Source organism: Cryphonectria parasitica, assembly GCF_011745365.1.
Source record: "Cryphonectria parasitica EP155 unplaced genomic scaffold M406scaffold_4, whole genome shotgun sequence".
In the NCBI taxonomy this organism is placed as follows: domain Eukaryota; kingdom Fungi; phylum Ascomycota; class Sordariomycetes; order Diaporthales; family Cryphonectriaceae; genus Cryphonectria; species Cryphonectria parasitica.
The window spans coordinates 4,475,676-4,490,463 of NW_024468912.1; the positions used below are offsets into that span (position 1 = coordinate 4,475,676).

Sequence of the window (14,788 nt, forward strand, 5' to 3'; positions counted from 1 at the left end):
ACTAGGAGGAATGACAGGCAGAATGGGGCACAGCAGGATCTGAGTGATGCTCTGGAGTGGTTGACTGGTCATGAATATTGAAATATTTACGAGCTTCGGACTCCGGATCTTGTATCTATCTATTAAAATGATAGCATCGGTGAATGAGAAGATATGCACACGTGCGAATCCAATAAGAATGATGATCTGACACTCATACCCTTGTAATTGAAGTCCATTAACGTATACATATTCCGTCGAGCGGAGCATCAGGTCTATGGATTGAAGAGTTCCACTGGACTCCAGCTTCTTCTTTCCAGCTTTGATGGACAGCACGCTATCACATGTACGCTGCCCGAAAGCCCAGTAGCCCCCGTCATTTCGAACACTCTCGTACCTGCTCTTGACAAATTTTGCATTATATCAAGATGTAATCGAAATCTGCTCGTCATCGCAGGAATTCTTGAGTCCTGTTGGCCATCGTTCTCGCCGTCGCAACTTTAGCAGAGACAGGCTTAGTCGTGGAGATCTAGCTGAATCACATGTGAAAGGTCTGATAATCGAGACAGATAAACTAGACCTAAGCTTTCTCCTCTATCTCTATGTTTTACATGTAGTAATTGATCACCCACACTCCCCCCTCATCGTGTCCAGTTGTTAAATACTGCGTAAATTGGGTTTTCTTTGAGCCTTTCTGACACAACGCTCGCTGTAAGGAGCCAACAATATGCAATCCTTCAGAAGCTTCGCCACCCTCTGTCTGGTTTTTTCCTGCGAGGCTGCGGCCTCGCTCCAGGCTGTATACCGTCAGCAGTCCATCACGACGGTGCTCTCGCCACAACCGACATTTGCCCAGCCGCATGTCAACGATGAAACTTTGTCTGCCCGATCTACATCGCAAAAGGACACTTTCGACTTCGACGTCCGCTCCGACCAGATCGTCCCAATGATGGACGCCCTGGCAGATCTTTCAGTGCACATTTCTGAGAGCCGAGAAGCTGCCTTCTACAAGAAGGATGACGACGATCCACCGCCTTTCAAGTGTCACTGCAAGTGCAGCCTTTTAGGAGGCTGCGAGTGCTGGTGTGGGGATAGGGATACGAAGAAAGGAAGCGGGAATAATTGATTCATTTGGATGCTATGAATCGCGCTAGAGAAGGCGAGTGAGGGCAATTCCTTTCTATGATGACAATCAGTGTTGGAAGAAATATGCGGCTTTGATGGTGCCAAGACATTATTCGGCAGGTATCTAGTTTGTAATGATATCTGAAGCTCGCCCGAGTCTTTGAAACCCAGACTTCGACTTTGAATACAACAATTCTGATGCGACCCGTTGGAAATGCTGCTATGAAATTCATTGCACGTGGCAAGTCATTACGAATGATTCAAAAGCTTGACACGGCCGAGATCAGACGGATCGCGGCAGTCAGCTTTGACATGTATTCTCAAGCCAGATTGAGCGAGAAGTCATCAGTACTCTTCATGCTAAGAGATATTCCCTCGGGATAAATTTAGCTCAATGGCTTTCTCTGAAGACCGTGCAATGAGCTGCGAATCCCAGTCTGCCTGTAGGATGCAATCAGGCCGAATAACCGCACGCCAGGATCCTACACACCAACGTCGTACCACTCCCATGTTGCTATCTCAGAACCCCGGCTCAAAATCCACTTCGAGGCATCTAGCCAGGCACCCAAGTACAGTATTGCCAGTGAAAGAAAGAATAGCTTGTTGTGATTTTGAAGCCGTTTACAACCCGACCCTGTTCTCAGCTTCGAAGAACTTCGCTAGGAGGTGAGTATCTGCAACCTATTGAGCCGCATCTTTTACTGTAAGGCTGACTGTGGGTGCGTTGCATCGATCGCGGAATGGATCGTCCTAGGATGTTACTTGGCATCGTCTACCGGCAGGAGGTGTGGCACACTGCATCATCTCCCGTATTTACTGCAAGACCCAGCACTCTGATAGACAACCGCATGCCAGACAACTATGACACTAGGCATGCAGAGAGGAATTCATTTATCTACCATATTTTTACTAAATGAAGGAGTAGTCTGCATGAGTGGGGCGTTCATCGGTTTCTTCCCGGCCGTGAGCAGATTCCACCGGGTAGTAATTATCCTCAAATCATTGAGCCACAAACCTTGGAAGCCCAGGGTAAACATATGTCTTGAAGAGTGTTAGGTAGTCACCACGCCATTTCATCCTGTCAAATCTACTGGCTCAAATCAGGTGCCTTCGAGAACTGAGAGCACAAGAAACTATTGTCTCGAAGCGAACAAGCTTCTGAACAAACATCCTGTGGCACCCATGGCCGTTCCTTGCAGGTGGGCCACTTCGGGCTGCGGCGCAGCAAAGGAACCCGACAACACACGGAATCCTTGAAGTGAGCAGTCCAATTCCGCCGTGTCGGGGCGACAGATTTCCATTTGAGAAGTCCTAGTCCCTCGAGAAGGCCCGAGGGATTGGTAACCTCGCCACATCTCACTCGTTCAGACAAGGCAAGGTTGCTGTTCGCGTGCTAGGCTTGTACTGTAATATCGACTACACGTGGTCAATGCCCTTGCTTCCCCAATTAGCTCGTGCGCTCCCTCTTCACCTGCAGGTGCTTGGGACAGCGCTTTAAGAAGTGGAACAGGCTGTGCTTTGGCCTATCACTGATAACCAACATTGGCCGAGACAAAGTTGAAGACTTTGTTACCTACTCATGCGGCGTATATATCGAGACCCTGAGTCATCAGCCAGAAAAGCATGATATGCACCATGTAGTCTGGTCAAAGTGATCAATCTTGAACATGAAAAGATATTGTAGCTGCAATGAGATGGAGCTCATCGAAATAACGAAACCGTCACGAGAGGCTTACCAAGATTAGAGATGACACTGAAGCGGTAAGCTTCTTTTTTCTTTCCATGCAATTAATCAAAATCCTAGGAAAAGGAAAAGGAAGAAAGATATCCTCAACTTTCAGGCTTATGTGAAGCCGCCGCTTCACCGATTAGGTACTTTTCTGGAGACTCATGATTCATCACTTTCACGTTCAACAACTTTGAGCAAGGCTCTTGCACGATGGCTGCGAATTCATATCCGTAGGATCCTTAACCCAGCTCCTGGAAGATACCGGTTGCTGACTCGACACCTAAACAGGGCATAACTTTTCGAGTACTTTGGATTCTCTCGGACCGATATCCAATTCTTCATTTCCTTGCATAACGCGGCCGAATTGCAAGGATTTATAACATTTCGCTATGCAAGTTCGTCCGCCGTAAAACACCTTCCCTCATGAGTGCCTAGCACAGGCCGGAAAACGTTGCGCGCACTGGTCAGAAAATTACCCAGGCTGAACGGAGGCGTGACTTGACATTGCTTTCATTGACCGTATCTTATCATAAACCATGCTTGTAGTTGTCGATAATTATTCCCAACCAACAACAGAGTGCTAAGAAGCTTTATACTCATGGTGAGACTTAACTGGAAGTTGAGCTCTTTCTCCCCTTTCTCCCCCCTTTAGAGCTACTACGATAGATCGCTTACGCACATATCAAAATCAAATGCCGGTAGGGAGAGGTTGAGGACCAGCACGTGGCCTATACCCATGTCGACACAACAAGGCTGTTGGCGCGAGCCTTGTCAGGTTACCCCTCCTTCAGGCGTCTTCTGAGGCTCGAGGATCAACTATCGAATTTCCCTTTCTGAGTTTGACGTCGAGCCAGGCCCCCGGACCACGCCACTCGGATCGTGCCGTGGGCTTACTTCATGCATGTAGTGAATCCTGAACGATGGATGGATTGTGTACATGGTCCCTTCAAATTGGAACCTCGGCCGGTATCCGGAGAAGCATGGCCAGTGGCAGTAATAACACGACCTGCAGTACTGAGAGGCTCAGTGGAATTAGATCTTGGGAGTGTAGTACCTGGTGGTCAAGAGGCACGAGCTGTCAACTTACCCCGAGCAATTCATGGCTCACGCCTCTATTCTTGTAATACGCAAGATGTTTAACTACAAAGCGCTTCTCATGTCAACTGCGTTCACAAGAGATATCAAACAGAATGTTCTATGAAGGATCCGTATAAGCAGACATCCATCCGACAGACCTGAAAATAGATATGTAAAAGTCCCAAGCCTGCTGGCTGCCAGATTCGGCCATGGTATGGGGTTCATTTGTCCCTGGTGGTAGCGAATGCCTGACTGAGGCCCTCTTGGGCAATAACAGGCATCCAAGTATTGCTAAGCCACGATCATTTATGACAGTAGCCAACTTTGTCTGCTAAAGAATCCGTCTCTGAATTTAATACGCGTCTTTTCTTGCCACTATTGCCTTCCTTCAACGCCACAAGCTCCCATTTCCTCTTCACTTCGCCGTTCGAGGCTGTTGAGCATCATGAACCCCTGTCATGGAAAGGATCATCTCCCTCAGGTGGTTGTATGTTTCTGCACAAGGCTGGAAATTACATGCTTTCCTTCTGGGCGAGCAATGGCCGTGATGATGTTTGACTACTCCGCGTCGGGAAGCGGCGGATAATGGCGAGACTTCACACATCGCAGAAGTGTTCATGGTGAATGTTGCTGCCTGGTGAAAGGAAATTGTCCAGGAGAATACGATATTGATGCTCTCTGTCTGTCAAATATATAAGTATCGGCTTGTGATCCCTTCTCATCTGCACTTCTGATCACTCTTCACCACCGCACCTCGACAGTCCTCCTTGCACAGCATCATCTCATCAAATAAACATTCATCCCCAAGTCTCCTAATAGTCTCCCGAAAGAACAAAAGATCTTTTGTCAAGATGAACTCCTTCCAGTCCGCCGCCATCATCTCCTTCGTTGGCCTTGCCAACCTTGCCATGGCCAGCCCTGCTGCCACAGCAACTGCAACCTCGGACGGCATCATCTCGCCCACTCTTGGAACAGCCATCCACGGTGCTCTAAACGACCCTATTCCAACCATCAACCCTATCTACGCGGCTCTCGGCTTGACCGATCAGTTGGGTCTCGAGGACCGTGCTCTTCAGAAGCGTATTGACGAGGGCCCTGAGTATCTGACCGTTTTGGTGTGGAACAACCACGGTAAGAGCTCGACACTTGAATAGATTTTTTCTCTCATCCTTTTCCCAGCATGCTAACAACGAAACAGGCGATACAATCACCACATCTCACGCGCGCAATGCTGGCAGTCCCACCGCATCGGGAGGTGCTATTGCAAACGGCGTCATTGCCAACGGCGCTACAGCTACCTTTGCGGTCCCCTCTGGCTATGCTGGAAACGTCGCCGTCAACGATGGCAACTATGAGCTGACTGGCGATGACTCTCTTATTGAGCTCTCCTACGTGGTGTAGGTCCCATCTTATCACCTGCTTACTTGCATAAGGAAGTCATTTGCCATACTCCAGAATACTGACCCTGTGATTACTTGTAGCGCGGATGGTTATGATTTCCCCATCGCTGATGTCGACATCTCCTATGTCAACGGTTTCTCCGCTGCTATCACCTGCCAGTGCTCTGGCGTCTACGTTGTCGGCTGCAACACGAACCTCTTCACGACTGGCATCACCTGCGCCGACAACGACGGTGAGAACGCCTGCGTGAACCCCGAGCGGGCCTCCACCACCGACACAACTGCTGCTCCCTTCTTTGCTCCGTGCGCGGGCGCTGCTTGTAAGTGTTGTCTTTGTTCCCCTTGTACTCTTTCCTCTGTCAGCGCTGTGCTGAGTCTTGCTGACTTGTTACGCTCAAGACACGTTCCCCAACGACAATGGTGCCAACTCGTGGGGTGCCTGCCAGAGCGGCGTTATCGAGTGCTGTGTTGGCCACGACTGCCCTGCTTCCATCCTCCAGTAAGAGTGAGGTTGCCCTTCGCGGATCCATACTCTGGTCTCGCCAATATCGGCTCATTCAGCTCTACTGCTATTTTCTTAATGTCTTCTCTGCTTTCTTTGAGCAGAAATGTTCCGATTCTTGTATCTACTTAAGTAATTGTTCTCTATTACCGTACTCTAAACAACGGTCGTATATACTGTTTTGGTTGGAGAATTAGACGGCGAAGATTTATGTTGTAATAATCAAAGACGTTTCAATATATTCTGCATCTTGGATCTGTTTCTACTATACTGGAAGTTTCGAACTTCCAAGCGACATTTTGCTCCAGCCTCATGCGCAGTCCTCTACTTTTTGCCTCTATTTCTTCTTCTTTTTTTCTCGTCAAGTAAAACTCTTAAGAATTACATGCAAGTGAGCCAAGTCGGTGAGACAACAATCTCAGGGTCTAGAAACGCCAAGGGTAGTACACCAGGCGCTTGTGCTCGTCCAAATGCAAAGGTAAAAGAGCGTTGTGTTACAGTGTTGTAAGCCCAGTCCCGTCCCAATGTAGTCGGATTGGTGATGTCTGTGCTTAGCGCATCTTGGCTCTTGGACCGTTTTTTATCTCCAGAGTGACAAAACTAAGTCGGATTCAGCTTGGTTGGTGCATCTTCGCACTGACATTTTCTCAACGCTCGAGAGCTAATAATAGCCGGCTAAGACAGTGCGTTTCACAGTAGTGAGCGTTGACAGGTTGACAGGTTGACAGGTTGACAGGTAGTACTAATGCACTGTTTCCAAGATCGGCACTTGAGCTGCGGTAGGGATCTCGTTTGTATTCGCATCCGCAGTCTGGTAATTTTTGCTTAATTAACGACTTTTATTCCGCTGGATAATATTGTGTTTTTTTTATTTATTTATCTTGTGAGTAACATCTTCCTTCCACTCTACTGGTCTGCTACCTTAAGCGTGGCCTTGCCGAATGTCTTTCCTGTGAAGAGCGACAGGAAGGCGTCCTGTGCTTTCTCGAAACCCTCGAAATGGGTCGTCTTGGTCTTGATCGAGCCATCGGCGATCCACTTGGGCATCTTCTCCCAAAAGCTAGCAATGTTGGGCGTGTAGATGTTATCGTCCCAGAAGATGAAACCCTGGATGTGAATGCGTCTGCGGAAGATCTCGGCCAGGTTCTTGACCTTGTACTGCTCCTCTGGAGGCTTGTTGTATGTCGAGACCTAATGTCATGAATGCCACTTAGCAAACCATTCCGTTACGGAGTTAAAGATGGAAAGAAAGGACGGGACTCACCATGCCACAGACGATGATGCGGCCAAACCAGTTGATGTTGTTGATCGCAGCCTCGAAATGATCACCGCCGACGTTCTCGTAGACCACATCAAGACCCTCGGGGGCGAGTCTCTTGAGTGCATCGTTGCAGCTCTCCTTGGTGTAGTTGAAGCACTCGTCGGCGCCCAGCTCCTCGACGACGTACTTGACCTTCTCGTCCGAGCTGACGCTGCCGATGACGCGCATGCCCTCCTTCTTGGCGAGCTGCACCACGATCTCGCCCACAGCGCTGGAGGCGGCGTTGACCCAGATGGTCTTGCCCTTTTCTGGCTTCACGAGGCCGTAGAAAGAGTTCTAGATTTGATCGTCTGTTAGTCTCCTATGCGATCTGGCTCATGACTCTTGCGCCCTCGAAGATTGGGCATATCTAGCGGGGTTGTTGAGGGAAAACTTACCCATGCGGTCTGTCCGGCCAGACCCAGGGGGCCGACCCAGTTCGCGAGATCAAGGTTGTACTTGTTCTCCAGCTTCTCAATCATGTACGCAGCCATTGGCTTGGCCTCAATAAGCTACATCCGTGCCACCATCAGCATCTGCCATTCCGCCTGCTAGCTCACAAACCGGTCATGAGTTCATTACTCACCTGCTCGGGGATGACTCCATACTCGGCGATGGGCATGACGCCCGCCACCAGATCGCCCTCCTTGTACTTCTCGTGGTCGCTCTTGATGACCTTGGCCACAGCAAAGGTGTTCATGGGCTCCTCGGGGATGTAGCCTGGGACGTAGCTCTCAAAGGTGGGGCCCCTCATGCGGTCGCGCATGTGCGGGTCGAAGCCGATGATGAGCGTCTTGACGACCATGCCCTTGGGAGGTGCTGTGAGCTCCACGGGCCGGTCCTCAAAGGCCATATCCACGTTGGGCCGGATGAGGCCCTCCGGGACGCGCTTGTAGATAAGAGCTTTGCTGTTGACGGTGGCGGCCATGATTGTTGACGTTGATGATGAGGATGAGGATGAGGATGTTTGAAGTTGTGGAAGGAGAGCAACTGATCACTTTTGAAGGTTTAAGTTTGTGCCTGAGATCGAGACTCTTGTATAATAACAACGCCAGCGAGGAGGAAGGATAATGTTTCTAGAAGGAAGCGGTCCAAGGTATCCAAAAAGGGTGTCTGCCGAGGTTCAAATAAGAAAGACCCATGAATCGCAACGTTGCCCCAAATGCGGTGGGCATTTGCCCCTATCCAATGGCCACCAGCGACGATGTAACGCGGAAACGCCAAGCAGATGGAGATGCTAGTATTCCATGTGGACTGATTCGACACTTCTGCCCTGTATGGACGAAGCATTGTGGATTTGTCTGCGACGCAGAGGACCACAAGAAGGAGGGGTGGCCCGATTGTGCTGGGCTGGAGCTGGGGGGCCCAATGTAAATTGTCACACAAGTTTCTTGTAACTTGACCTTGCAAGCCTTGTTCTGGGGAACTTGTCCCTGTCGTCTGCTAGTACAGGGCCACAATTGAACCCCATACCACACACAGTACTACTGTAGATCAAATTCCCCTAGCTCAAGTGCTGCGTACGTAGCACTTGAGCCATGTCGAACCATTGTTCAACGTGTACCAGAGAAAAAGCGGTCACTAGGCCAGCTGCTGAGCTTCCCCCCCTCCCCCCCCAAGGCACACATATCACATGAAACTAGACCGTGTCTGGTTTGATACTGTGACCAAGACCAAGGAGCCAGCAACCAACCACTGCCAACATCACCAACTAGCTAAGCATATGTGGGACACCGACATGACAAGATGCTAAAATACACTCTCTTATCACTAGACCAAGACATATCATAGTACGGAGGCATGTCTCGATGTGGAAATCAGGTCGTTAGAGTACCACACATGGGGACATGATAGCCGGCCGATCAAGGACGACGAAATCTCCTGCGCAGCCTTTAAGAAGAGGAAAAAACATTGGCCTGCAAGAGCCCATAAATCTAGGGCCTAGAGCCTTGTGAAATGATGGGCCGAATTCAGGGGTCCATAGCAGCGCAGTCCCACGCACGGTGGAGCAAATATTCCCACCAACGTTGCCACTACTGTTGTGGCCTATACTGAATGTAGACAAGCAGTAGGCCAGTCCGGTGCCCCACACGTGGCATCATTTGTCTCAGACCCAAAAGAAGAAAACCCCCCCCCCCCCCAAGTCCAAGTACTGTAGTAGGGCGCAAGACAACGGTGTGACACACGAGGAGGACAAAGGCGTCGGTCTACGGTGCGGGCCTTTCCGCAGGTTCCGCGGTGCAAGTACATAGAAAACCACTGGTTGCTGCATGTACGACACCCATCTCGAGTTAGCTTCTGACAAAGCAGAGCGACATATACTCGAATGATTCTGGGCATCGCATTGGTAGCCTGTCAGGGCTGGCACTTGTCCGCTGCCTGGCGGACCGAACGGGTAGCTCGCGACGCGAAGCCTTCATGGATGCTTTGCGCGAGGATGCTAATTAGCAAAGCAAGAAGACATCACGATAAGAGAAATAGCATAGCTTGACCTCCTGAGACAAAGACCCACCTACTGACCATCGATAGCCATATGAGGTTAATTTGTTGGGACGCCCAGATTTTCGTACTAAATATCTCAAGCCTCCTTTTATTAGACGGAACATTCTCTCCTGCCTGCCATGGTCACTGCAAAGGCGAATTCCACCGAGCCTTGTCTGTAATGTGGATGTTGACCTCGTCTGCAACATACACTCACTTAGGATGGTGGTGGAAGGGTATCGATCGATGGCCTGCGTATGACGGCCATCATCTCATACTCGACCAACCCGCAATCTTGTATGATCTGGATAGGCCCAAAGCCTGGTGCATCGCGCAGGCAAGCCTCAAAGGTCTGCCAGTCAGCCTGGGGGCCTAGCCACACCACCGTGCTCAAGAGGCTGTCCTGCTTCTCGGCAGCCGCCAACAGATACCGGCTGATCAAGCCAGGCTCTCGCGGGTAGACGAACAGTAGGGCCCCTGCGGATTTGAGGTCTGAGGAGAGCTCCCAGGTTCCTCTGACAGTGCTGCAATATTCCTCAGGAAGCCAACGGTTGACAGGACGTGCGGGGGGTGTGGTGCGGATTTCAACGCCTCGGACCTCGAGGTTGCTGCCCTCGGGATGAGCTGCCCAACGGGCTTGCAGGTGAGCTTCCAGGAGCCCACTGCCACTACCGACAGAGAGGACGAGGGTTGGGCTGGAACTGTTGCTGGCCGAGGCAACAATGTCTGTGAGACAGTGGATGAGCCTGTTGGAGAGGCTGAGGCAGAGATCTGGATAGCGACAGGGCTCGTCACTCAACGCTGGTAAGATCGTATCCATGACGGAACGAAAAGGCGAAGAGCTGATGCTGTTGTTTTCCTATGTCTTGTTTCGGGAAGGCTTGATGGCTCAGGAGAGCCAGTCCTGACTTTTTAGAAGGTTTTAAGGATTGACTGCTGCTTGTTGGAAGCTGCCGTAGTAAAGAAGACGAAGAAAATAATGCTAAGTACTAAGTAGTTATGGTGGTGATACCAGGCCATGTCACTTTCCATGATTCAACGTTTTGACCATCATTAACACGCACATAAGTACTGCACCTTCCTGCATGGCAAACATGCCGTTAGCAATTGAACAAACAGAAAAGGTTGTGCTTGGTTCATTTACTCGATGTTTTTGTTCAATTTCTTAAATGAGGGCTGACACACAGCAAAAGATTGTGTTGATAAGAAAGAAAAAAAAGAGAGCCAAGATGTTAGATGGTTTTTATGCTAGAGCCTCAACATGTCTTATCAATGCCTTATCGAATAAAGCCAGGTCATTGTGACTCGGCCAGTCCTGACAGTGGCCAGCAGTGGCCAATCAGGCTTGATACCGGCAAAGAGGCTAGACCCAGTAGAGCACAAGCCTACTCAGCCGTGAGGTGGCATTTCTGTGGTCAACCACAAGCTGCAAGCAAAAAGTATGCCGAGCTTCAACATTTGCCTGTTGCCGATTCCTCTCCTCCATCCTCAGCATTAGCTGTCCTTTTGACACTCGCTCCCCAGCACCAACCTCTGTCTTTCTTTCTTTCTTTTAAAGATCAATCACATCAATCAAGATGGCCGGCCTCAGTCCTCAGATGTATGTCTCTGTTCATCTCCCCAGGAGTTGTTGCATCAAAAGCTGCGTACCGCCGGATCTCGAGTGCAGGTCACGGCGCACGCGACCGCAGTAACGGGCTGTTTTAACTTGGCGCAACGACACTGACATTATATCTGCCTTTTAGCGTCAACGTGGTGATCATACTGGGTATGATGCAGGTGTCCAAGAAGGTCCCCTTTGACGACCCCAACGTTCTCAACGGTGTCCGCGGCCTCTACATCCTCAGCAACCTGATCATCCTGGGCGTCTACTACTTCATCAAGACCAAGATTGACAAGAAGAAGGGTGCGCACTTTTCCCAAATCCCATACCTGCCCTCCCCTAGATTGGACTGGCCCTAGGGCAGTATTGACAATCTCGATCCTTGCTGCAGACATGACCACCCTCAAGTACGTCGAGCCGGCCCCCATGGGCTCCTCAGAGGAGCCCAAACTGGTGACGACCACGATCCACGCATACGATACGGCGCAGCTCAAGCAGCTCTTCCGGTCCCAGATGATGGGAGTGGGCATGATGGCCGTCATGCACCTGTACTTCAAGTACACCAACCCGCTGCTGATCCAGAGCATCATCCCCCTCAAGGGCGCTTTCGAGAACAACCTCTTCAAGATCCACGTGCTCGGCCAGCCCGCCTCAGGCGACCTCAAGAGGCCCTTCAAGGCCTCCGGTGGCTTTATGAGCGGCATGCAGGGTCCTCCCGAGAGCGACCGCAAGGCTGTTGAGGCTGCCGAGAGGTCCGGTCGCGGCGGCGCCAAGGAGGAGTAAATCAGGCAGCGCGCAGGAGCTAGGACCAACAATGAAGGTGCAGCATCGGGTCTGTGGGACCTGAACTCCACCTTAAAGCTACGGGCACCGGATGGCACGTCTTCCAGGAGGGCTCGAATTGCAAGCCTTTGCGCAACGGGTCATGCTGGGAAATCTAGTGCCGCTGCTGCGAGAGGAGCGCCATGTCATGCGCTGATCTGTTTGGAATTAATGCCAGGATCGTACAATATACAATGTCATTAATAAAAAGAAATCACATTGATTCCAGCACACTCTTGAAAGTATTGCCTATTTTTCTTCTTTTTCTTTTCTTTGGCAGTTGCCGTCACTGGTGTTTGTGGAAGATGCGGGATCTCCGGAGTGGATGCCTGCCGCATCCCCAATCGTCTCAAGCGTCATAGCCTCGCCTTCACTTCTGCTAGAACAGACGACTTTCTGATAACTCTAACTCAATAACCCGCACCCTCAAAGCTATCTTATAACTGCTCTTCTGTCCTCTTTAGACTCGGAACTTTGTTCATTACTTTTTTTTGACCATCATGGAGCGCCCTTCCACTCCGCCACCGCCGCTCAATCGGACCAGTAACAAGGCCGTGAATGCGTCCCCTCCAACACCAGAAGTCACACGCAAGCTGGTACGATTTCTCTTCTGCAGGCCACACGGAAATCATTGTTGCATGTTCTATATCTAACACATCCCCCACAATAACAGGAAGAATCTCGCCTCCGCGCCAAAGATCTCCGTACCCAAAAAGAAGCCCACGCCCGCTCAACCGGCACCGAGCCCACCATTGCCAAGACCTCGTCCGGATTCGTGAACACACCCGACATCCAAGTCGTCGGCGCCGGCACCAGGCAGCAGCCGCGCAATAACAAACGGCCCTACGAGTCCATCACACAGTCTGAGGTCCCGGCCTCGAACCGCGACGGGCGGCCACCGGCCAAGAAAGATGTTGCAGCCGAGGATGGGGCGCTGCGGCCGGCGAGCAAGAAGTTCGCGCGGTTTGTGGACTACAACTTCAGCGCCATGACGGATACCAAGGGTGGCTTTCTGTCGGCGGAGGATGACCCTTGGAACAAGAGCATGTCCATAGGCGGACCGTCCAGGGGCGGGGACGGGGGTGGCCCGGACGAGGAGCAGAAGCCCAAGCACATGACGGCTGCGGAGTGGGAGAGGTTACAGCTGCTGCGGAAGTTGCAGAGACAAAAGGCCGGGCCGTTTGAGCCGGGTCTGAGCGCGCTGACGGACAAGAAGGAGAGGAAGACGTGCAGGGAGTGCGGGAGCCTGGAAATTGATTTCGTGTGGGACGAAGTTTTTAACTGTCGTGTCTGCAATGCCTGTAAAGAGAAATTTCCGGATAAGTACAGCCTGTTGACAAAGACGGAGTGCAAGGAAGACTATCTCATCACGGACTGTAAGTCGAGATGCTCCCCGCCTTCCACGCTGTTACAACAGTTGAACCAACACTGACACACGGTGACACAGCCGAACTGAGGGACGAGGATCTTCTCCCACATCTCTCCAAGCCCAACCCGCATAAATCACACTGGCATGATATGATGCTCTTTTTGCGTTTCCAAGTGGAAGAATACGCCTTCAACACGAAATGGGGCTCCGCCGAGGCGCTGGACGCCGAGTTCGAGAAGCGCGAGACCAATAAGAAGAAGCAGAAGGACAAGAAATTCAAGGAGAGGCTGTTCGAGCTCAAGCGCAAGACCCGGACCGAGGCGATGCGGCGGGCAGCAGGTGGTGGCAGCAGTGCACAGAAGTTCGGCGACGAGATTGGCAGGTCGGGACGTCACGTCCACGAGTGGGGGCGTGCGATCGAGAACGAGGACGGGGAGAGTGTCAAGACGTGTGTAAGTTGTGGGATGGAGGTCGAGGAGCTGGAGTTCTGATGTGCTGCGGTTCGCAGCAGATGCTGTGAGATGAAGAATACCCAATATAGGTCCGAACCCTACATAGCAGCGCCATATTCTTTCTTTCCCTCATGCTGCTATTTGGTAGTAGCTGCCGACAAAATCACGTACTTGGTGAAGCTGGTACAGCCTTTGCACATGTTTACACATACAAATGCGCATTTGGGACAAATGTTATCAAAGCTCCTCTACTTTTCCTTGCTGCCACAGACACCTGTCAAGTGTGGCCTTCATATTGATTACATACTGCGTTGCGTTACATTAGCAGAGCACAATCAGTATAACACAGTACTGAGTAAGTACGTACCACAGCAGTGGCCTTGTAAACCAGGGGCATGGACCACTTGTTCCCGAGTCTCCTGGCCCGTGCATCCTCAGCAGATATCTAGGTGGTATAAGGCACTGTGATTGGTGGTGGACCCTGTCTGCAGCCCCGCCCTTGGCAGCCCAGGGCTCCAAGCTCTGCAGCCCGCCAGTGGTGCAAGGTGCAAGGAGCAGAGGTACAGCAGCAGCAGGCAAGCATTGCAGTGGCCAGCCACTGCCCAATCCTTGGCTTCTGGGGGAGAGCTCTTGTATGGCCGATGCGCTTTCCAGGACATCACCACGGCAGGATCAGGTCAGAAGTCAACCACGGGTTTTTTGTTGTTGCAATTGTTCACAACATTTGCCCAGACATCAATCAACCTGTTCTGATGACGCGACGAACTGACGAGAAAAGACAACGATACGAACACCGTCTCCTCTGAGCCACGACCCGACAGAACACCCACGCGACGAAGCCACCTCGGTCTGTTGAGAGAGAAGTGGACTGTCTGGCCTGTGTAGGTTGTTGACTTGGCGGCGCATCGTCACTTACTCGATATCAGCCAGCCACGCCCGCCAGACCATC

General features: G+C 51.2%; 6 protein-coding genes across 6 annotated transcripts; 4 read left to right on the forward strand and 2 right to left on the reverse strand.

Moving 5' to 3' along the window:
* Nucleotides 1-706: 706 nt before the first annotated feature.
* M406DRAFT_330252 (uncharacterized protein) lies at nt 707-1,105 on the forward strand (the record flags this gene model as incomplete). The annotated part of the gene is made up of 1 exon (XM_040920497.1): nt 707-1,105. One exon carries the CDS (start codon nt 707-709, stop codon nt 1,103-1,105), a length of 399 nt encoding a protein of 132 aa, XP_040777392.1.
* Nucleotides 1,106-5,004: 3,899 nt separating this feature from the next.
* M406DRAFT_222992 (uncharacterized protein) lies at nt 5,005-5,795 on the forward strand (the record flags this gene model as incomplete). The annotated part of the gene is made up of 4 exons (XM_040915636.1): nt 5,005-5,041; nt 5,109-5,307; nt 5,392-5,630; nt 5,710-5,795. Coding segments are annotated over 4 exons (561 nt in total), but the record flags the coding sequence as incomplete, so codon positions are not given.
* An 816-nt stretch (nt 5,796-6,611) lies between these two features.
* M406DRAFT_356334 (NAD(P)-binding protein) lies at nt 6,612-7,595 on the reverse strand (the record flags this gene model as incomplete). Its single annotated transcript, XM_040923415.1, has 3 exons — nt 6,612-7,003; nt 7,077-7,409; nt 7,511-7,595. Coding segments are annotated over 3 exons (703 nt in total), but the record flags the coding sequence as incomplete, so codon positions are not given.
* A 2,215-nt stretch (nt 7,596-9,810) lies between these two features.
* On the reverse strand, nt 9,811-10,413 carry M406DRAFT_37994 (uncharacterized protein; the record flags this gene model as incomplete). Its single annotated transcript, XM_040924042.1, has 1 exon — nt 9,811-10,413. One exon carries the CDS (start codon nt 10,411-10,413, stop codon nt 9,811-9,813), a length of 603 nt encoding a protein of 200 aa, XP_040777395.1.
* A 684-nt stretch (nt 10,414-11,097) lies between these two features.
* Nucleotides 11,098-12,247, forward strand: M406DRAFT_356336 (inorganic phosphate transporter). The gene is made up of 3 exons (XM_040923416.1): nt 11,098-11,193; nt 11,339-11,499; nt 11,588-12,247. The coding sequence occupies exons 1-3, from the start codon at nt 11,171-11,173 to the stop codon at nt 11,977-11,979; spliced, it is 576 nt and encodes a 191-aa protein (XP_040777396.1). The 5' UTR covers nt 11,098-11,170; the 3' UTR covers nt 11,980-12,247.
* Nucleotides 12,248-12,518: 271 nt separating this feature from the next.
* Nucleotides 12,519-13,966, forward strand: M406DRAFT_277341 (DNA repair protein; the record flags this gene model as incomplete). The annotated part of the gene is made up of 3 exons (XM_040918311.1): nt 12,519-12,614; nt 12,692-13,394; nt 13,466-13,966. The coding sequence occupies 3 exons, from the start codon at nt 12,519-12,521 to the stop codon at nt 13,876-13,878; spliced, it is 1,212 nt and encodes a 403-aa protein (XP_040777397.1). The 3' UTR covers nt 13,879-13,966.
* Nucleotides 13,967-14,788: the final 822 nt, after the last annotated feature.

What these genes read in the sequence shown, in the direction of transcription:
- M406DRAFT_356336 (XM_040923416.1), top strand. Translation starts at nt 11,171, where the DNA reads ATGGCCGGCCTCAGTCCTCAGAT. An exon ending in GCCGGCCTCAGTCCTCAGAT is followed by an intron (nt 11,194 to 11,338) that starts GTATGTCTCTGT and finishes TCTGCCTTTTAG; the next exon opens with CGTCAACGTGGTGATCATAC. An exon ending in CAAGATTGACAAGAAGAAGG is followed by an intron (nt 11,500 to 11,587) that starts GTGCGCACTTTT and finishes TCCTTGCTGCAG; the next exon opens with ACATGACCACCCTCAAGTAC.